The following is a 23,625-nucleotide window of genomic DNA, read 5'->3' on the forward strand; positions in this document are numbered from 1 at the left end:
GAGACTGTTTGAAATGAGACTTGGTGAAATGAGAAAAATAATACCTATACCACTTACTCAATAAGTACAGCTCAAAAAAAGAAACAGGTACAAAGTACTCTGTACATTTTAAAGGACTATTTATTGATATAAATTCATATTCTGGTTCTCCTTGGTTCAAGATTCTACACTTCTGAAGTCTATCCCCAACACATACAGAAAAATAATGACTCTGAGGAACAGGCTTGACCACATGAACTTCTTTTCAAATCTCTTTTCAAAAATTTAATTTAGCTCCCTATTGCCATTAGGATTAAAAAAAAAAAAAACAACTCCTCAGTCTCACATTTAAAGTCTCCACAGTCTGGATTCAAACCACCTTTACAGTCATTTCATATCATGCTCTTCACATACTTTCTGTTCCAAACTAACTGGTCTAACTGTTCCCCTAATTCAGCATCTCATCTTCATATCTTTCCAAGGCTCTGCCCTACACGACCCTTGTGCCTGGAATGCACTCCCTCCACAGCTTCCTTTAAATTTCTACTCCAAGAATGACATCCTACACAAACCTTTCCTTACCACCATCCTTGACCTCCATGAAAGGGCCAACAACTAGGGGCTAGTTTTTTTATCTTTACATACCTCCTTCACATACAGTAAACATTTAATAAACATTAGTTTAAATAAACTGACTTCACCTGGACATCGATACAGAACAAGATATATGGAGTTAGATGACATGGGTCTGACACTTGCAGGACTTTGTACCAGACCCTGGAGACTTCTCAGGACACAGCTCTCCCATCAGCCAAATGAGGAGTTGGTCTGTACCACCTCAAAGGCTTGTACCAGCTCTAAATTTTTGACCTTTTGCTTTTCCAGCTAAATCTGAACTAGTCACTACAGTGAAAGGGACCCACATAAGTAAGATGGCAAGTAACCTGGCACTAAGGTCTACCTGTGTCACTCACCTGCATTGCAAAGAAGAACGGTGGGCCCGGTGGGATACACGGGCTCAAGTCTTGCCTGTCTTCTGAGCTGTATGAGAATGGTTAAGTCATTGGCCAAGCCTCTGACTAGATGTGTACAAAATGAGATAACACTTATGGTGCTAGCCTCACCAGTGACTATCTGATCTATTTCAAGTGCTTTGCAAAATTAAAGATTAGTTGTTACAATGACTATTATTATTACCACTACTGCAGCTGCAGCCACCACCAAATCTACCATCACTACCTATAAAAAAACACCATCACCACCTTGTTAGTCTAATAATTAATGATCTGCATATTCTACCACTGAGTTTTCTTCCCAAGTTTATCTCACATTATAGTCCACGCTAAATTCTGGCCAAACAGGACTTCTAGCTGCACCCAGAACTCAAACTGCTCTCTCTCTCACACCTCTCTGTATTCATACATGCTTTTGTCTCATTCCAAGAATATACTCCTTTTAGCCGTAGTTGATTTGTAGGTCCAAGGACCTGTGTTCTAATCCTGGTGCTGCCAGAAAATTAAATCTTTGGCCTTAGGTAAATCATGTAATTTCTTCAGGCATCACTATCTTCATCTGTAAAAGAAGGGGGTTAGACCAGATGATTCCTACCCTTTCCTGCTCCCACAGAGATTCAATAGCTAATACTTCAAAATCTATTTACACATCCACTACTAACAATTCCGTTTGCTATAGAAACACAAATAAAGGCATTCCATTCTGAAAGAAAATATACCAGAAGGAATGAAAGAATGGTAAAGCTGGTTATTTTGGGCTAGAAGGATCACAGTTTTCTGAGAAGCCCTCTGTCCCCAAGCTTGATGACTGCCTCATTTATAGATGCCAATGTAACATTTCTGACACACTTGCATTTGGCAACATCCTAATAATGTTAACGAGAGTCCCACACACATTAATGAGATTCAAGAGCTGCCTCTAAAGATCCCAACTCAGTTTGCCAATCTGTGCACCAGCAGCACTGGGGTGGGTGGAGCCCTTCACCACCACATACTGTCAGCCCCATGAGCTACCAACGCCACTGGCTATGAGGAGATTTGCAACAATAACTGTCACAGTGAAAAACTGCACATATTGTGCTTCAGTTTATGCTGAGGAAAGGAAACCTGGCCAACAACAAATACTTGATATTTTAAAAGCCCTTTGTGACTTTTAAAGTAACAAAATATTCTGCCTACACTGAAAATAGCTGAAACTGCTCGGAAAAAGGAAATAACAACAAAAGAATTGGCACTTTTTCAAAGAAAAAGCAAAGTCCTTCAATTACTCTGTTTGTGGAATTAGACAAATTCTGTCTCAGATGTAGCAAATTCAAAGGGAGTTAAACATGAAAAGAACTGAACTTTTAGAATCTTAAGATTTTTAGAGCTTAAAGTTTGATGGAGGAGAAAGAATACCAAGTGTCAAAGGAGCTCAGTGACTCATCCGAGGTCAAAAAGCTGCTTAGGAACGATAGGAGCGATAGGCGCTGAGGGCAGAGCTTAGGTCTCCTGATCAACTGAATCTGGCATGTTTTCAACTATTCTACGCTGTCTCCTAGCAAAAGGGGGGGGGGGAAGAGGATGAAAAATGGCCTAAAAAAAGCTATTTGATATGGTACCCATACATAAGAATGCATGTATTCCTTAAAAGACAATAAAACAAGCCTGTCAATGATTAAGTATTCATAACTAATGCACATTAGAATAAAATTTTTGCACAGAAAAACATTCTAGCATGAAGAAAATTAATTCAGTTTCTCTCTTTCTTCTGAAAATAACTGTTAAGTACTACTTGTTGCACACCTAGAGGGAGCATGTTATGGGAGAAAAGGTGGTGAACTTGGAACCAAAAAGCACAGTAAAACCCAACTCAGTAAATTCAATAAACACTGAGCACCTCCTGTAGCTAAAGTCTGTAATGAGAGAACCACAAAGTTATATTTTGTTTCTTTTTTAATCTAAAAAACATGGCTGCTGCCCTCATTGGGGGCAGAAACAGTTAACTACAAAACACAGTGTTATACAATACGCATATTAGAGGAGTACAGAAAAAAGTACTATGAGAGCTTTGAGAGAGGTTGCTCAAATGACACTGGCTTCCACTGAAAAAGGGGAAGAAAAAGGAATAGACATTTATTAAATGTCACCAGGCATTGTGCTTAAGTGCTTTTCAAATATTATCTCATTTCATTCTCTTAACAATCCTTCAAGGTAGGTGCTACTACAATCTCCACGTCACAGTTAAGAAAACTGAGGCAGGCAGAAGCTGAGTGACTTGTTCAGGGTCACAGAGCTATTAAGTGTCCAAGGCCGGATTTGAACTCAGGTCTTCTTGACTTGAGGTCCAGGGCTCTATCCACTGTGCCACCTCACTGCCTTCCAAACAGGAGAAAATCAAGGAGGGTTTACAGGCACTTCATCCAGAGGTTTTTGTCTCACACACAGGAAGGATTCTGACTATGAATCTAGACACCAAAACATTCTATCCTTATTCTTTTGCTCCATATCTTCCATTAAAAATATGAAGAAAAAAATCACTTACTTTTAAGAGCCAGGTGAGGACAGAGTCACGGTATGGAACAAATTTGTTCTTGTTTCTTCCAGCACCCTGATCTGCAAGGGCTGAGATAACCAGACCAAGGGTGGTAAGGGACCTGCAGGGAATCATGAATACCGGTAAGCAAAAAAATAAAAATAAAAAAAAAAATCTAGAGATAAAATGTCTTAACACATTCATCAAGATAGACTGGGCCCACATCTGAGTGACACTGTGGTCAGCATAATGGCATTCCACTGCAAGCCTATGGAAACTACAAATTAATACTTCTACTATCGCTGAGCAAATCAAACTGCTTCTTCAAGAGTCTCCGTTCAAATCTGTAGTGGAAATCGTTAGCCTGCTGCACACTTACAACACTACCTACCATTAATGTAGATAACACATGAAAGAAATCACTGAAAACAAGACCAACACAATGAGAGGCTTACGTCAGAGAACTTCCCTGAGAAAAATGATCTTTCACAATTTTTCTATTAAAGTAAATCAACACTAAAAGACTTCAGCCCTCTGATCAGCGCAGTGATTGATGATTTTAGACACCATCCGAGGCATGCCTTCTATCTGTCAGTAAGGAGATGTTGGACTACAGTCGTAGAATGGGGCATAAGGCTAACAAATCTGTTTTGCTTGAATATAATTTTTTTGTAAAAAGAAAGGATCGGATTAGGGTGGGGGAATCACTGGAAAGTGAAATACTATATATTGTTAAAAGCATCAATAAAAAATTTTAATAGAAAAATGATTACAATATAAATGGAAAGACCAATATGGAACTATTGAAAGTAATGTTGCAAGAGTTTAAGCAGCAAGCTTGGCCCCAAAGGGGAGATATGAGAAGATACCACTGCCTGCTCTTCTTCAGAGACAGGGGTCCCCAAATGTGGAACAATGCCAAAACCATAAAATCTTCCTTATGTTGAGTGCTATGACTGAAATGGGAAGATCTAAAGGAATGGGTAGAAGATGTCTGTCATTCCAGGTCCAAGGGCTCCAATCATAAAGAGAAAGGTTTCCTCCAAGATTTATTTGGAGACATATAGACACCAGGGGAGAATTCTCTGCTGCCTAGGAGGCAGGAGGTTATAGTGGATTAACACAATGACATAATCAGTCCTATCCATGTTTGTTTTGGACACTGGCTCCAAGGACTAGAGGATGGTGTATGGCCATTTAAAAAAAGTTTTTTGTATTCCTCCCTAGCTGGAATTAGTTGGCATATGAACAGCATGGAGAAAGCCCCAATTGGGCCATCCTATCACTACTTCATGATCAGTCTACTATTAACGTATGTTGTAGGGTTCAGGACAAACAGGAAGAAGCTGGAGGAGAAAGCTAACTTGTGAGATCACCAGTCACAAGAAGGACATGGGCAGTCTGGAGTGATATAATGGCTATCAGTTACCTTCACAATTCTGGTTACCCAGGAGATGGAAAACTAGTACAGAACAAGGAATAGAAGCAAACTGCTTATGAATTTGCCCTATTAGTTATGCCAGCCAGGCCCCATCCCCACTGGGCACCTACTTGATCATGAGCTCCCAACCTAGCTTGTTAAATTCCCCAGAAAAGACAGTATGGCAGAATCAGGACAACCTCTATGCACAGGAAGGAATTAGTGAATATATTATGTGAATATTATGAAAGTACTCATTGCTCTTTATAGACCAAAAGTACAAAGGCAATATGGGATGGTTATGATTAGAAAATGTTAACTTAGTTAATACACAAGGCTGTAAAGTCTAATGTATAGATCTTTATATAGACCAATTATCTTACTGCACTCCAAGATTACTAAACTGCAATTCTAACCCATGTGCCACTGAAAAAAAAAAGTCACTGGTTATGAAGGAGATTAGAAGATGGTGAGGATGGATCAGTATAAATATGCCACCATCACTAGAAAACACTCAAAGCTCAGTTACCACTGGAAATGGGGTCAATACATATATTTTTGTATGTATAAAGTAACACTGATTCCCAGCTCCTAGATTCATCTATTAGACCCTTAAGCCTTAATAGAAACCATGATGAAATTTTTAAAATATACCAAATTTTCAAAGCTGCTTACCCAAAAAACAGGAAAGTGAGCTTCTAAAACCCTTACTTGTTAATGTTGCTTCCTTCCTTCAGCCTGTCACCCGCAGCGCCTGTTTTTGTGGCTCTTTCACTGCCTGCTAAGTCAACCAGGCTTAGTTTGCCCACCTTCTCTCCTGATGTCTGGAGAATAAGATAAATAGTAACAAAAACAAGTTAGTCCTATTTTGATAAATAGAACTCAGTCATTTATTCAGAAAGAAGTAGATTATTTCCTACCTGGAAGATTTGCTAACCGAACTCTTTGTGGATATCTGGTCTCTTTATCAAAAACAAGTAAAAACTAATATGTATCTATCATAGACAGTTTCATGAACACATCAAGTTACCATTAGAAACCTTAGTTAATTAAAAGAAATCTCAATTTTAAGGAGTTTATTATATAAAACATTAAACTATAATGAGTAAATAGAAACATCTTAGAAAAGATGTGCAAGAGATAGGGTCTTTGCTAAAGACAGAGGCTCACTAACCTACCAAAATAAATTTGCCTATAAAAGGAGACAGAGTACTACCTTTGATATTTAAACATAAAATGTTTTTATATTTTAAAATCACATCTACATATTCACAAATATCTTCAATAACTTCAAGAATGTTTTTCAACAACCTTCAGCTCTTCCACCCAGACCTACTCTGATGCCTCACTGAGGAATGAAAATAAAGTTTGTTTAGTTAGTGGCAAAAAAGCATTAAATAACTAGCAGATTCCATCATGCTGAAAAGGCTTCAGATAAAATCCTGGCAAAAGACTGTGACTGCTTTTTGAAGACCATGAGACTGGCCTCTTGGTGATGAATTCTTTGGCCATGGCAACTCACGAAACAAAGAAAAATATAAAATGGTCCACAATGTTGCACAGAACATCCTTCCCCTTCTGTAGTGCCAAAGGGTACAGAGGTAGAAACAAAGGAACAAGAAAAGTGGAATGAGGGAAAAGTACCAGTTTAGTTGAAATGCTGACTTTCTGACTACTATTTTCTTAACTCAACTCTTCAAAAGAGCTGTGATTTCAATAGAATGGATATTCCACCTACTATACAGAGAAATCAGTCACAGTCCTCTGAGTATTATTAGCATATACGTTCCTGAATTCCTGTGATCAAAAACAATTCATTATATGGTGGTCAATATTCTGGCAATGAGGCTCTCTCAATTTAGCTTCTCACAAGACTCGCACTCTAAGCCTTTCTCATTTGGTTAGTACCAATCACAGCTTGCTCGAAACAGTTTTCAAGACATAAGGGTTGCCTCCACACCACAATGAGTCATCAGAGAAGGACTAGCAAAGCTACAGTTTCTGAAACAAAAGTGAATTATGAATAAACCTAAAATTTTAGGACAGAATCACTCATACACAAAAAAGGTAAGATGAACCACTCACACATACACATTCAAAAGCAACACAGAGAACATGACAGCCTGTTGCCAAATAGCAAATCCTTCTCAGAAATGAGATAACGCATCTGACCTAATAGAGAGACATACATTAAGTGAATTCACCTACAAACTGATTTTGTATAAGTTTGCTTTACGTTTAGATTAAATAGAAACCAAGACATTTATCCTAAAATATAGTAGTTTTTGCTAAAGTGCCTTGCCCATGGTAGGTGCTTAATGAGTTTCTGCTGAATTTGCTCAATTGAATGGCCAAGACATTTATTTTTAACTTTACAGCATTTGAAATTCATTCGATGGAGGAAAGGAAAATATTTGATTCACTCTACAAAGAAGAGAAAAACAAGAATTGGAACCAAATAAATTTCTCAATAAGTTTAAAAAATATGACTTTATGGCATATTCAAATATTCAAATATTACAATTCAAATATTACCTCCCCTCTTCCTACAACTTCCAAGGTACCTTACAAATAGATCTAAAATTGTACTATAATATATTGTCGTCTTTTCAAATAATACCACTAAAAGTAGATCACCATTAAAACTTGGAGAGCTGCTGTAAAACTTTGCACTGTGCCTTGGCTAAATATGCTTAGATGCAGACTAGAACTGATTTTCCTTAGTTCACTTCCTGTCTTCTCAAGCCTTATGCAAGCTCAATGTAACTATTTTTGGAAGGATAATTGTTCTTAATTATTACCATTAAATCTGATACCATAATTTTGTTCACACTTTCATATCAATGTTTTTCAAATTAGCCATCACAGCAATTTAAATTCAGATACATGCTAGTTCAGATTTTATCTTTTAAAACATCTTCTGCTGGTCATAGGTAATGCAAAAAACAATGGTTTTGCAGTTTGGAGACCTAACTTCAAATGTCTGTACTGCTACTTACCACCTATGTGAACTTTATGTTTCAGCTTCCTCAATCAAAAAAAATGTGGAAGTTACATTAGATGGCCTCTAAAGTCCTTTACTGCTCTAAATCTACAATCCTTTACTACATGAGTGAGGTAAGCAGTGGGTGATTTTATACCACAAACAAGAATAAAGCCTTGTACATGAATAACAGTTCTTTTGCACTTACCCCAGATTGCACATCATACAAAGTATGAGTCAGGATAATTTTGAATACTGCATGGGATCGACTGCTTTCCTCGTTCATGTTGGTTGCAGCAACTGTTCGGGACTTATTGCCTTCTGACATCAAGGACTCAATATCCTATACAGAAATTTTAAAACATTAGATGAATCATTCCATTCTTTGTCCAAGGAACACCGAACATCCTATGGAACTGTATGTTAAAAAAACAACAGCAAAACCAGTTCAATCAATTTCATTTGCTCATAAAAATGTTTTGACTATTCAAAATGCACCAGCCAAGAGAGTACCCACTGATGATTTCGTTGAAAACTAAATAAAATCTAGTTTGAGTGCTCTAAATTTAACTTGAAACTGGCAGGAATTTAAGCACTGGCTCCTTAAATGATGTTGCTGTACTGACCTAAGGAATAGTTAAGATTGTGCTCTCTTTGTACATGCCCACTGCAGGACACAAATATCTAAATATCTACATTCTTTGAAGTTAGCTCACTGTTTGATATTTCTTACCTTTGTTTTCAAATTTTTCAAAAGTTATCTATTAAGATGGTTGATACTGTATTTTAGTATGTAAAATCTAAAATCTAAATCTAAAAACATACTGCTAATGTATGTCAGAAAAGTTATTTGAGACCTGGAGGTCTCTCCAAAGAGTCTTAATATTGGGTATAGTTCTAGAAAAATGGAATGCTACCCTTTGGAATACAGAAAGATTATATTTCACTGAAGTAGGAGCCTGAAATGTAAGCAATAATAATCTTGTGAGTTTCTGAAGGTGGTTGAGGAGGGGTAGTAAGTATGAAAATCAAATGTCCTCTTCTTTAATGATAACTTTTAAATGATAAAAAAAAACACCACATGCATAAGATGCATGCAAATTTAAGCAGGACCTTCAGCTTTACAAATATGAACTGAAACTGAAATGTAAGCAATTCTCTTTTACACTAAAGTTACTGATTCCTGCTCTGCCTATCACTGAAGTAAGCTGCCACAAACGGGTGAGTGGTGATGCTTTGGCTATGGCTTCATGTCACTAGGAGGCTATGCCTGAAGAACAGAAAAAGATTAAAATGCTCTTATACAAAATTATTTTTTGAAGGAAAAAATACCTCATCATTAAAATAACAGCATAAACATTAAAACATGTTCTTAATGAAACATCCAATTACTATACAATTATCAATCACTGCTTAATTTAACACTGGCTTTATTTTCAGGTTCAAGAACTAACTCATCTTGAATCTCTTAGAGAAGTTAAAGCTTATCTTAGATCTATTTCATAGTAACACCAAGGATACTTTACTTATTACTTAGTCTGTCATACTTCTGTCAAGAAGTTTGTTTCTTCTATTTTTAAAGAAGGTTCTTGAACAGACTATTAACCATGGTTTGTAAACACTTACAAAAGTGATGCCAGATCACTAGGAGTCAGTATAGTTTCGTGGTAAGGAATCATACCAAACTACCCTAATAGCCTCTTTTTATCACTTGCTACAGTGGTAAAGCTGGCAATTGAGGAAGACATGGTATATCTAGAATCATAGATACAGAAGCCAGTTAATAAGACCCCTTCATTTCAAAGATTAGGAAACTGTAGAAGTTTACCATTAGGAAACAGAAAAGTTGAGCAACTTGTGCAAGATCCCAGAGGCAGAACTGGGGGTAGAATCCAAGTCCTCTGACACCAAATCCGGGAAAGTCTTTTGGCAAAACATGTGACAAAGTCGACCAAGATAAACTTGGGGACAACAATGATAAATGTCATTGTGGCTTGGAAGATATGCAGTTAGGTGTATACATGGCTGGCTGAACAAATGGACCTGAAGGCTGATGACTAATAGATCAGTGTAAATCTGGAAATAGTTCATTAGTAGCATGCCAACCTGATATGATGGTATAATCTTCCTATGTCTATCTGTCCCTGGGTTTTTTTTATGACTGTTCCCCTAAAAGGAAGGAGTAGAAGAGAAGTTTTCTATTCTCTTTTCTGCTGCTGGCTAGGTCAGTTGACTGCTATGAAAGTTTGACACTGGTACTATCTACCCTCTAAAGGGGGCAGCTGGATGATGCAGTGGAGACAGTGCAGTGAATTCAGCCTCAGACACTTACTAAATGTGTGACTCTGGGCAAGTCACTTAACCCTGTTTGCCTCAGTTTCCTCACTGTAAAATGAGCTGGAGAAGGAAATGGCAAATCACTCCAGTATCTCTGCCAACAAAACGTCCAATGAAGTCATGAAGAGTCAGACACGACTGAAAAACATGCCTCTAAAGACTGACTAAAATACCAAAGCCCTCCACTAAGGCTTCCTCTAATGCCTCTGAACACTGAAAACACTTGGTCAATATTTTTTATACTTCAGCTGTTCCAGGTCAGGCCTGCCTTAGGCCAGTCCAATGATTCTAATTTGGAATGCAATAAAATGTTCATGGATCATAAAATTCAATAAAATAAATATATCTGTAATAAGATTAAAGATGCTGCTCCCCTCCACTTCCATAATGCCCAGAGTAGCAATGTCACAGAGCAGTGGGAATGCCCCCAAAACTCAAGATTTGTATGAACTAATATGGAGTGATGTGAGCAGAACCAGGAGGTCAATTTATGTGATAACAACAAAACCGCAAAAATGAATGATTTTAAAGATTTAAGAACTTAAACCAACACAATGATTAACCATGACTCCAGAGGAATGATGATGAAGAATGCTACTTCACCTTATGACAGAAGGGTGATGAACTCAAGATGCAGAGGGAAAAATATATTTTTGGACATGGTCAAATATGGAAACTAGTTTTGACTATGCATATTTATTTTAAAGGGTTTTGATTTTTCTTTTTAATCCAGTGGGGCAAAGTGTGTGAGGGAGAAAAAAATAAATGTCTGATTACTGAAAAAATTTAATTCAAATTAAAGATACACTTCTAATAGAAGTTTATAGCTTCATATATAATTTTGTTTCTGTTCTCTTTTGCATAGTGAAATGTTTGTCTGTTGATGTTTGGTAAGCCCATAAGAGAAAAAAATTGAAGTACTGTAGGTCTTAACTTCAGATCAGAGTTTTGAAGTAAATTAAATTACTGAGGTGGGGGGAGGATTTTTCAATGCACTTTCACAAATCTTATCTCATTTGAACTTAAAAATAGTCTCATGAGACAAACAGGACACGTATTATTATTCCAATTGCAAAGAAAAATACTAATTCCAGTCATTAAGTGATTTATACTAAGTCTTACAGGTAGTGACAGTTCAAGGCCTGTCACACCGTGATCACAGGGTTACAGAGTCTGCATGGATCTCAGGGGTCCAATCCATAACTGAAGAGCAATCTCCTTTAATAATAAAAAAGCATGACATTTATATCTTGCTTTACTGTTTTTTACGTACTTTGTATACATCGTCATCTCAGGAGACTCTCACAACCTTATTATACCTCTTTCTACCAATGAAGAAAACGGAAGTCAGAAAGGCTAAGTGAAATCTCCATGGCCACATAACTAAAAAACATTTGAGTAAGAAACTGAAACTTCATTGGTTTCCTGGCTCAAAATCCAGCACTCTGCTGAACACAGCACATGGCCTTTACTCTATCCCTGACACGTGTACAAACTTTTGCTTGAAGACACATCGGAATAAGGAACCCATAATGAAGACAAAGGAGAGGTACACAGGGTGGATAAGGAGGCTGCAACACAGAATCCACAAGAAACTCTGAAGAACTGGGGTAAAAGATATCACCAAGGAAATGAACAACAGGAAGAAAAGATGGGCTGGGACTACAGGCAAAGAACCTGAGAGCTCCACTCCGTCCTTGGAAGAGCGGGGGAAAGCAAGGAAGGCTTTCACCAAGTTGGGTCGAACCCCTCTGGTGAACTTCCATCAGGACATGGATTGAGGAGTGTTGGGATTGGAAGTTCAAATCCGTGTGGACGGTCTCGGGCGGGTAAAAGTGGGACTTCTAAATCTTAGAGTCTTACGAGGCCCTCCATGAACAGCGGGGATTCGAGAAGGTCAGACTGAGCTAGCTCGGCTAGCTCGGGTATTTCCGCCTCTCCCCGGGAGATACGTGATGGGTGGAGTCTCCCTGACCTCGAGGTCGTCCCGGATCTGGGCACACTATTGTTATCTAACAGCACGGTATTTAGATGCAAACTGTGTGGCTGAAGGTTAAGTAGGATTGAGGAAGCCTGAAAGCTCTCTTAGCACGTGAGGAGCCAAGAGGACAGTAGGCTCCGCTTTCTTCTTTCCTCTCGCCCCTCCCCCTTTCTCCCCGCTTGTACTTCTACTTCCAATCCCTTAAGATCTTAGCCTCCTTAGGAAATCTCCCCCTCTTCCTCCTAAGGAAGACCCCCCTGCACTTGTAACTAGACCCTGAAATAAAGCTCAACCCTTGTTCGACTCTGGAACGTCCTTTCTCTCATATGAGCATCCGGTTTTGGCCAACCGAAGACCTCGGAGGTGAGGTAAGAAGACTCGGGTAGCCCACACAGGCCTCTAGGCCTGGCAGAGGAGAGTCACAAAGGAGGGTAAGCTTGGATGGGCTGCAGTGCGCAGGTTGGAGGAAACATTTAGAACATAATCACGTGAGGAGCTGACTATTCCCAGGGCCCAGAACACAGGAGGTGCTTTCTAAATGCCTACTGATTGATGAGCCAGCAAAGGCAAGTGAAGAGGAGTGGTTACAAGGACTGAAGAAAAGTGAAGGCAGTATGAAGGAGGGAATGGGCAACACTATCCAAAGCTGTGGCAAGGATAACAAGTACTGAAAAAGAGCTGATGAAACTGGCAGCTAGGATATTGTTGGTAATGCTGGAGCAGTTTCAAAATGGTGGCATCTAAAGCATGATTAGAAAGGGGTGAGAAATGAGCAGGAAATGGGAGATACAGATGACTTTAGGAGTTTGGGGGTGAAGAGATAGATATGGACAACATGAGCAGCTAGCAGAGCCAAGTGAAGGTGTCTCAAGGATGGAAACCCAGTCATGTTCACAGCAACTAAGGAGTCAGTGGATGAGAAAAGATTGACAAGACATAAAAAAACATCAAAAGAACAGATTCCAGGAGAAAAGAAGGGCAAAGGAGATCAAGGGTCCAGAAACGATGAAGTGGCCTCGGCAAGAAGAGCAACCTCTTCCTCAGAGATCAGAACAAGAAAAAGGAGAAAAGGAGACAATTTAGAGGGGGTATGAGCTCTGGAGAAGAGGAAGTTAAGACCCAATGAATGAAATATTTTGCAATGTGGAGACACAATGGACATTAACAAAGAAAATTCATGTTAATAATAAAAATGGTCCAGTGAGGAAAACATAAGTTGTAGAGTAAACTGCCTGTTTCAAATTTTTATTTAATAAAATTTATACCAGCTATGTTAAGTATTTCATTTACCACTGATATGGAAATGAAGAAATTCAAGGAAGGCTCAACATGTTGAATAGTGTAAAATTTTGTAAAAAATAACTGTACTTATAACAAAAGTTTTTAAACAGGCCAACACATACACACACACACACACACACGTTGCTAAATAAACTAAAAGGTGAGCCTAACAAAGCAAGAGGCTTTATGAAGTTAAATTATATGAAATCATTTAAAGTTAAAATTATAAAACACCACTCCAAAGAACTTCTAGAAATTGTTCAAATTCTATCTGAATGAATTTTTTTAAAAAACTGAGTATCTTTTGTTTCCCAGTCCAGGGTTTGGATCCAATAATCTCTTGTTATACAGAGATATTCAGCGTAACAGCATTTCTTGTAACAGAATAGTATTTGCAAATAAAGACAATGATGAATGAGAAAAAAGATATTTGAGGAAAACTACTCAACATGATACAGAAAGACACTCTTGGAATCATAAACATTAACTATAAAAGGTCATATAAATAGGATCTGAGAATGGAAAAATGAGGGGGGGGAAAGATCAGCAAAATAAAAACCAATAAGGTGAGCAGTTGGAAATTATCAAACTTGATTTAAGATGAATTAAATCTGATAATGACAAGTGTTATGTACTATTTTACTCAGCTTACATTTACCTATACCACTATCTGAACTAGTATCTGGTTTCTAAAAAATCAAAATATTTTTAAACTTTGTAATTTCTCTGAGGTCTCTATAAAAAGTTTCCCCTCTTACTACTGTCTCCATTATAACTAACATTTATATAACACTAAAAGGTTTGCAGAGCATGGTTATTTCATCTGATCTTCATAATAACTCTGTGAAGTAGGTGCTATTATTATCTTCATTTTGTAGATGAGAAAACTGAGGCTGAGAGAGCTTAAGTGACTTTCCCTGGATAATATATAAGTAGTTAAGTGTCTGAGGCAAGACGCAAACTCTTTAGTAATTCTCAAATGGCTTGTGCTACAAAAATAATACCATTAAAACAAAAACCCCTGGAACCTCTGAGATTAGTTCCTTTTATACCCTCCGTTTTAAAATAGGAAATGAGTCTCAGAGAGATGAAATAACTTGCTCAAGGTTACCGGAAAATAATGAATGAATGAATGCTTGCTGACTTGACAACATGCTGCCTCACTTTACCATTTTCTGAAATACTTCCATATACATTGTATTCCATGTGATCCTCAAAAAGACAAACAATAAAACACCGTTAGATAGTAAGAACACTCCCAGCTCTGGAAACAAGACTTTGAATCCTAAATAATCAACTAACAGTTAATGTAAATTAGCCCAGATATAGACACACCTTCATCAGAATTATTACTCTCCATCATATGTCCTATCAGCAAAGTCTACCTGTAGAAAATAAAGGAAGAGTTGGGAATGAGAGATAGGGGGGAAGGGTACAGGAAAAGAGAATTCTGTTGGGGGAAAACCTGTTGTTAGTTATGTGATAACAGTACGTAGGTTTTGTTTCATAATGAGGCCTAACCCTTATAAAAGTTATCATTGGTTACAGGAAAAGCTGAAACAACAAAATACAACAAATGATAAATCAGAATTTCACATAAATGGTCTTTACCTTGTAACTTGTGACAGCCAGTTTAGAAAGCCCATCAACATAAGGACCCAGTACATTGTGTTCTCTGACTTTCAATGTCTGACGGCTTCTGTTCACAAAAAATAATAATAACAATAATAATTCACTTCAAATCAAACCACTAATTCTAGTAATCTAATCTTAAAAAGAAAAGTGCAAAAAGGTCCATTAAAAAGGATTCTTAATTCAACAAAGATTCAAATCGATAAAAATAGTTGGTCTGATCCCAGAAGAATTTATGGTTGCCAGAAAATCCAAAGTGGAAAATTCTGACTGACAGCAATCCTTTGTGATGAGGTAGCATGCCACTCCAAAGGAAAGCTGCAAGATGACTTTATCACCACAAAGGAAGGCTAAGAATGCAAAATCAGCCCAAAAAGTCCATGAGGAACGTATATACTGTCAGACATCAAAGGTTCAATAAATGGTCATCATAAATCTAAAATCTAAAAGGTTTCATTGCTGTCACAGGGATCAGGTAGCTTGAGAATATCCAATCTCTATGGCTCAACTTTTCTCTTGGACTATTCTAATTTAAATTAATTTATTTCTAAGTATAGAAAATTCTTTCCACAAAAGGATTTGTAGATGAGAAAAATCCATTTTATTTATATATATATATATGCATGTATGTATATATTTATATACAAAATATGTATAATACATATACTTCATGTATAACCCATATACAACAAGCTAGAGGAGAAAAAATTAATATGGGGTAAAAAGTATTTACACTTCAGTCTAATTCCTAAGACACCTTTAATCCGTTAGGCTGGGCAGCAAAATGGAAACAGTACCAATCTGTCGACAGAAGACATGAGTTTGAATCCTGCCTTTAACTCTTACAACTCTATGACCATAGGTAAGTGACTTAACTTCTATTCTAGGAAGCTTTCTGTTTTAAAAAAGAAAAAAGAAAAAAAAAGCAGTTTCCTCATAGAGGGTAAATTTCCTCACTTAAAAATGGGGATAATAACGCTTTAGCTGGCCAAACTCACAAGGCTACTTAGGGAAGCGTTCAGCGAACACTAAAGTACAATACAAATGTGAATTACTGGACCATTAACATTTTATGTGGATTAATAACAATCAGAAAACATTTATGAGCACTCTGAGGATTAAAAATACCACAATATAGCATATATGCCTTGACTTCAAGGAACTAAATGTGTGCGTGTACGTGTCTATGTGACTCACACATACACAGATACACAGACAAACACAGACACATGCATGTGCACGAAATAACTTATAATACATGGTAGTACAGAGATGTCAAGAGTTGTACAGATGAGAGCTACAGAATTCCTTAAGTCTTCCTCCTCCTCTTCAACTTCTATATCCCAAAGTAAAAGGTTCTGAGATCAGGATCTTTCTCTCTCCAAACAAGATCATCAAGCCTGGTGATAATGGAAGGCTTTTAAACAGGTCATAAGAGAATGGGAGGAGACTGCAGCCAAGCTGTGAATGAGTGGTACAAGCACACTGAGACACAGACTTCTAGAGGGCAGCGATTACACCAACCCACTAACACTAAAGGGTTCATGTTGGAAGTAAGGGAGATAAGGTTGGACATATATCCAGAATGGAATAATATTATGGAGTGACTCCATCAGGCACTAGGGAAATAAGAGTTTAGATAATACATGGACTCTGTCCTAATATAGTTTAAAGACTATTATAAAGATAAGATATATATGGTAATATAGAGGGTGATGCAATTACACAAATCAAGAATAGCTGAACAAATGGTGGTGGTACATGAATATCATGGAATATTATTGGGCTCTAAGAAATACCAAAAACCAAAAAAAGAAAAAAAATACCAAAAACCACAATGATTTATACAAGAACAGCAATGCTATGAAGAAAAACAACTTTGAAAGACTTAGGAATTCTGCAACTGTGAATGACTAAGAGTACTATAAATCAACTACAAAGGACCTATGAAGAAAGATGCTATCCACCACCAGAGGAAAAGAACTGATAAACAGAAGTATGCATAGTACGATTTTACATACATATATTGTGTGTATGTGTGTTCATGCGAGGGTGTGTGTACACCTATGTATCTGTATCAAATGGTGGCCTTCTCTAACACAAGGTGGGAAGGGAGAGAGGGAGACAGTTGGAATGTAAAATGTAACAAATGAATACAGAGATAGACAGATAGGTAGATAGATGATAGATAGATAACTGAAGATTTAAAAGAAAGACTTAGGAATTCTGATTAATGCAATTACCAGTTATGTCTCATGACACCCTACCATGAAACACTGGAGAGGGAAGTGATTAGCAATAGTAATGATGAAGAGAGCCATAAACACATTGTTTAAAGATCCAGAGAACAAAGGAGAAGTACCAAAAAGAGTACAGACAAGCAGCAGTTTTAAAAGTAATAGAATTTATTATGTATTTAAAACATACAAATGGTATTAAATGGAGATTTGTGGTTTTATAAAGAATATTGTTTTGTGTTCTGATGTGTCATAGAAACATATTTTCGGGGATGGGGTTAAGTTCAGAATTTTAAAAAAGAAAACAAGAGTGAAGAGACAAGCATCACAGCTATTCTAAAGTCTGTTAAGGTGTCAGGTTTATCTCATTTATGGAATCAACCTGAGCTGGGCTGCTATGAGCCCTATTCAGACTGGATAACAAAGCACCTAGGTGAGTATCCACCTGGCTGACCTGGGCCATATATGAGCCCTAATCAGACTGGATAACAAAGCACCTAGGTGAGTATCTACCTGGCTGACCTGGGCCATAGAGGCCAGTGACAGATAATGTGATAAGCTTTGGATTTCTCTGGCTTAAGGGGGACTGGTATTCATAGTAAAAAGTAACACTTTTTAAACATCCTTTTAAGGATGGTAATAAATTCAAAGAGCTTGTAAATGCTACGGTTACAGTATAAGAGAGAAAAGGAGTAGGATTTACCCAGATGAAGAGAGGTAAAGACAAACAATAAGCAGAGAAGCAGTTTTATGTGGTGCAGAATGACATCAAAATATTCAGTCTAGAACTCTGAAGTATCCCAAGAACATGAGTTTTTGCTCATGTGCTTTTTTGCTGCCAGACTTCCATCCGTGTCTACTCTACCACAGACACTGACAGTGCCCTAGTGACAAAGTGTGAATGAGTTTTATATGTGGATAGTGGTGTACTTTGTTATTTATGAACTTTGCTTATATACTTAGTATCTGTAATATTATTATTATTTTGTCCTAATGCTAACTAAAGGGTTTGGGGTTTTTTTGTTTAAAAAGTGGAAATTTCTCATTCAACTGTGATATCTGGGAAAAGAGTGCTAAAAGATTAAAAATTAGACTGAAGAATTGAGCTCAAACATAATGCTCCAAAGTGACAGCATTAATTTCAGCATAAAAGTTCAGAAGTTGATGAGACAGAAAATAGGTAAGGAAGGAGTAGAGAGTGTATGAAGTCAACAGCAGACAGGGAAGAAAAAAGGTAAAAAGTGGTTGGAACCTGTATGTCTACACAACATCTTCAGCCAAGTAGAGTCTAAGTTTCCATTTTGACTTATCTTCAACTCCTTGTCTACTGGCTGCTTCCCTAGGACATGTAAACGTGTCTCCTATCCTTACAAAATCCATCCATCCCCACTAGTTATCATCCCATATCTCTTCTCTCTTTTGTAGCTAAACAGTCCTTCAGAAAGCAATCTATAATTGATGCCTCTACTTCTTTTCCTCTTCTTCTCATAAAGGAGATTACTGCAATGGACTACTGGATGATCTCCCTGCAAAAGTCTCTCCCTATTCCAGAGCACCCTTCACTCATCCGCCAAAGAGATATAACCTCCAGAAATGATTTCAGGCATCTATGAATGAATACTGTGAAACAAATGATCTAACACTTCATGAGATAGAGGACTCTGTGGAATTTGAGAACGCAGTACCACAACACACTGTTGCTGAGTGGTTTTAAAAAAGTGAGAATCTAGAGAGCAAAATTTATGTCCTACACAGAAAAAAAAAAAAATGAGCAGTTCAAGAAAAAACTTGGCAATCATCACCAAAAAAACAAAAGAGAGAACAATAGCCTGGGAAATGTAATACATAGAAGTGAAGGATAATTTAGAAGAAAAGCAAAAAACACAAACATTAAAAGAAAATTTGCTCAATATGCAAGCAAAACATACAGATCTTGATGACAGGATGTGTGGAGACAATCTAAGGATCTTAGGTCTCCCAGAAAAAGGATAGGACAAAAAATCTTAACACCATAGTGAACAAAATAATAAAGAGAACTGACCAGAATTTCTGAACATAAAAAATGAAATTCCAATGTAAAGGGTTAACAGATCTTCCCCACCCCCCACCCCCCGAAGAAAACCCAATGCTACAAACCCAGAGTGGTTAAATTTAACAATTAAATTCAGAAACAAGAAGTTCTGAAAGCCAACAGGAGAAAGACCTTCAAATTCAAAGGAAAGGACATTTGAATAATGCAAAACTATGAATCTACCAAAAAAAGGAGGAAGCAATGGAATAATGTGTTCAGCCCAAAGTGATGAAACCTACAAATCTGAGCTTAATCATACAGGACAAAAGATGGACATTCAGTAAAGAAGACTTCAATTGAAGAGATTTGCTTCTCAAACATTCTAAACAAAAGAAGTGCAAGAGGAAAGAATGAATGCAGCCTAAGGACAGTAACTGCCAAGAGACCACGGACACACTAGGAAGAGACCTCTTATCTCTGGAAGAGATAACAGTGATGAGTCAGATGGGAGCATCAAAGACAGACCATAGAATGGGGATAAACCTGCCAAGAGATGAATCACAGGAACAGATTACAACATAGGAGGGTACTTAGAAGGTGCAACAGGAAGGAAGCAGGAGAACAGAGAGGAGTGGATCATGGGGTGAGCTGGAAGGTAGATGGGGGTGTGGAGTTCAAATCAAGGGTTAGCAATGAGGGGAAGGTAACCACTGTGGTTTCAGAAAGGAGAATGGGCAAGGATGGGGGTGAAAAGATTGAAGGAGTGGGAAAGGAAGGAGGCCTTACTTTGGAGGAGAGAAGGGGTTCCATTGATGAATGGTCCTATGAGTGAAGAGAGAGGGTGCATGAAAGGAGATGAGGAACTTATACTGAATCAGGCCCAAGGAATCTGGACCCTGAAAAGTCTACTTGAACTGGAAAGGAGGAGTCAGAACCCCTAAGGAAACTGGCACCTGGAAGAATGGGAGAGTATTGACACAGGGAGGAGAGTTCTAGGCAGATGCAGAAAAAAAGGTCAATAAGAGAAGTTATAGATCAGTAATGGGAGATATAAACAAAGACATGGTGGGAGATATAAACAAAGACATGGTGGGAGAAGGCCCTATGGGGTAATGTCTTCTGACACTGAAATGATTGGGATTGTTCTAGGACTGAGACACAGGAAAAGAAGAATCTATGGGGTAAGCCTTATTATTCAGTGGCAGGAAGCATCTAGAGGGGAGAGCCTAGAATGGAAACCTTGGAAGCTTTGACTGCATGAAGAATACAGAAAAAAGAGAGCTGCCAGATAATTACAGGAGTCATGAATGAGATTAAGAGTCTAGAGTAAACAGAAGGAGAATGAAAAGAGGGAAGTCTTTTTTGGAACGAGGTACAAAAAAATGAAATGAAAAAAGCAAACAAATAGGACTAGCTGAAGGATAGGAAGGGGAAATCTACTTGAGTAAGAGGAAAAAAAGGGGGGGGGAGGGGAGAAATATATGACCAAATAAAAGCAGGCAAGAAAAAGGAATTAATAAACAAAACTCTAAAGGGAAAGGGGTTACAAATGAGAAGATCAGGGGTTAGGAGAAGCACAGCAACAGGAACAAAGTCACCTTAAAAAGACTGAAGCACTTAGCACAATGCCTGGCACATAGACACAATAAATCCTTATTGAACTGAAATAAAGTAATGGAAGGAATATAACATTGTGTTTATAGCAGAAGAGGGGGAAAAAAATCAAAACTTGAAAAAAATTTAAAGACAGAGCAAGGAAAATATATACCTGTTATAACTTTAAATGTGAATGGATTAAACAATCCAATAAAATGAAAAAGAGTAATTGGATAAGAAAACAAAACCATACAATCTGTTCCTTAAATCGAAAAGCTTCTTCACAGACAACATTAATGCATCTAGGATAAGAAAAGAAGTGGTCTTTCAATGGAGGGAAAAGGCGGAGAGGTGAGAGGAAAAAAGTGAAGCTTACTCTCATCACATTTGGCTTAAGGAGGAAATAACACGCACATTCAATTTGGTATGAAAATCTATCTTCCATTACAGGAAAGTAGGGGAGGAGGGGATAAGTGGGGTGTGGGTGGGATGATAGAAAGGAGGGCAAATGGGAGCAGGGAGTAATTAGAAGTATACACTTTTGGGGAGGGACAAGGTCAAAAGAGAGAACAGAATAAATGTGGGGCAGGATAGGATGGAGGGAAATATAGTTAGTCTTTTACAATATGACTATTATGGAAGTCTTTTGTATAATTACACATGTATAGCCTATATTGAATTGCTTGCATTCTCAGTGGGGATGGGTTGGGAGGGAGGGAGAGAAGTTGGAACTCAAAGTTATAGGAACGAATGTTGAGAATTGTCTTTGCATGCAACTGGGAAATGTATAGGTAATGGGGTATAGAAATCTATCTTGCCCTACAAGAAAAGAGAGAAGATGGAGATAAGGGAAGGGAGGGGTGTGATAGAAGGGAGGGGTGTGATAGAAGGGAGGGCACATTGGGGGAAGGGGTAAACAGAATGCACAGCGTCTTGGGGTGGGGGGAGGGGAGAGATGGGAAGAAAATTTGGAGCTCAAAATCTTATGGAAATGAATGTTGAAAACTAAAAATAAATTAATTAATAAATTAATTTTTTTTAAAGATAAGAAAAGAAGTGGTCAATGGGAAAAAAAATCTCTATCAAATTTCTCTGATAAGGCTTTGGCATCCAAGATATATAAACAATCATACAAACACACACCTATATAAATACAAACATAAACGTATGTGTGACAGGATGATAGCTAATAACCAATCCCAAATAGCTAAATGGTCAAAGGATAAGAACAAATAATTCACAAAAGAAAAACTATATTCATAAACACATTAGAAAAGATCCCAAATCACTAATAATGAAAAATATGCAAATCAAAACAAGTCTGAGGTTTCACCTCACACTCTACAAATCAGCAAAAAGGCCAATAAAGTAACTAAAATGTCCATACCCTTTAAACCAGAGTCTCTGTTAGTAGACTTCTACCCTAAGGAAGCCATCAATAAGAAAAAATTCCCCATATACTTCAAAATATTTAAAGCAGCGGTTTTTGTGATAGCTAAGAACTGGAAACAAAGTAGATGCTCATCAAGTGACTAATGGCTAAACCAAATATGGAACATGAATGAAATGGAATATTAGTAAGAAACGGTGTGATCACAGAGAAGTACAGAAAGATCTATATGAACTGATATAGAGTACAGTAAGTAGAGCTAAGAAAAAAACATACACAATAATTACAAAAATGTATGAGGAATGAACAGACCAAAAAGAGCAAAAGTAAATATAACAAAATTATAAAGATCAAACAGGGCTCAAATAAAGAGATATGAGAAGATACCCTCTACCTGATCCTTTGTGAAGGGGGGAAGTACACAGATATTACCATTGCACATGTTTTGGATTTAGCAATCCACTGTACTAACTTTTTTTCTCTTTAAAAAAATTCTAAAGAAATACAGGGAAAGGGGTATAGAAAGTTATCTGGCCCAACAGGACAAAAGAGAAGATGGGGAGAAGGGAAGGGAGGGATGATAGAAGAGAGGGCAGATTGGTGATAGGGGCAATTAGAATGCTCGGTGTTTTGGGGTGGGGGGAGGGGACAAAAGGGGAGAAAATTTGGAACCCAAAATTTTGTGAAAATGAATGTTAAAAGTTAAATAAATTAATTTTAAAAAAATTCTATTAATCATATGGGTTAGCTCGGAGAGGGTAGAAGAGAGATATATGGGATACTATGGTAATATAAGAAAATGAAACTATCAATAAAAATTTATTTAAAATTAAAGAGTGACTAGAAGACAAAAGCAAGGGCAGTGTAACTAAAAAATGAATTCAAGGATCTGATTAGGTATTTCTTCCCCCAAGATGAGGCCCCTAATACATTTATCCCAAAATGTTCTCTCCCTCTTCATGTTTCTTAAAACATTTTATCTATATCCCTCTTTTGCTCTATGACATCTACCTATATTAAGTCATCTGTCCCTATGTTTTATATAGAATATATAGATTATAAATTTTCCTGGGGTAAGAACTGTTATTTTTCTCTTTATATACTTAGTATCCAGCAAAGTGTCTTTTATGTAGCAGACTCTTAATAAACACTTAACGAAATTCACCTGTTTAATTGTGATACCCTTTATTACCCAAAGCCTCCTGAAAATCATTCTATAACGTGTCCCAAAAGTCTTTGTGCAATTAAAA

The 23,625-nt window shown here is 37.4% G+C and overlaps 1 protein-coding gene across 1 annotated transcript in view; it reads right to left on the reverse strand.

Moving 5' to 3' along the window:
* Nucleotides 1-23,625, reverse strand: part of KIF13B (kinesin family member 13B) — a 241,569-nt gene that overhangs the window by 125,022 nt on the left and 92,922 nt on the right. Inside the window, exons 7-10 of the mRNA XM_072634812.1 lie at nucleotides 15,121-15,208; nucleotides 8,119-8,253; nucleotides 5,639-5,751; nucleotides 3,517-3,628 (exon numbers count right to left, since the gene is read on the reverse strand). Of these exons, the coding sequence (XP_072490913.1) occupies nucleotides 3,517-3,628; nucleotides 5,639-5,751; nucleotides 8,119-8,253; nucleotides 15,121-15,208 (448 nt within the window). The remainder of the gene's footprint in view (nucleotides 1-3,516; nucleotides 3,629-5,638; nucleotides 5,752-8,118; nucleotides 8,254-15,120; nucleotides 15,209-23,625) is intronic.

This window comes from Notamacropus eugenii, chromosome 1, assembly GCF_028372415.1.
Source record: "Notamacropus eugenii isolate mMacEug1 chromosome 1, mMacEug1.pri_v2, whole genome shotgun sequence".
Classification (NCBI taxonomy): Eukaryota; Metazoa; Chordata; class Mammalia; order Diprotodontia; family Macropodidae; genus Notamacropus; species Notamacropus eugenii.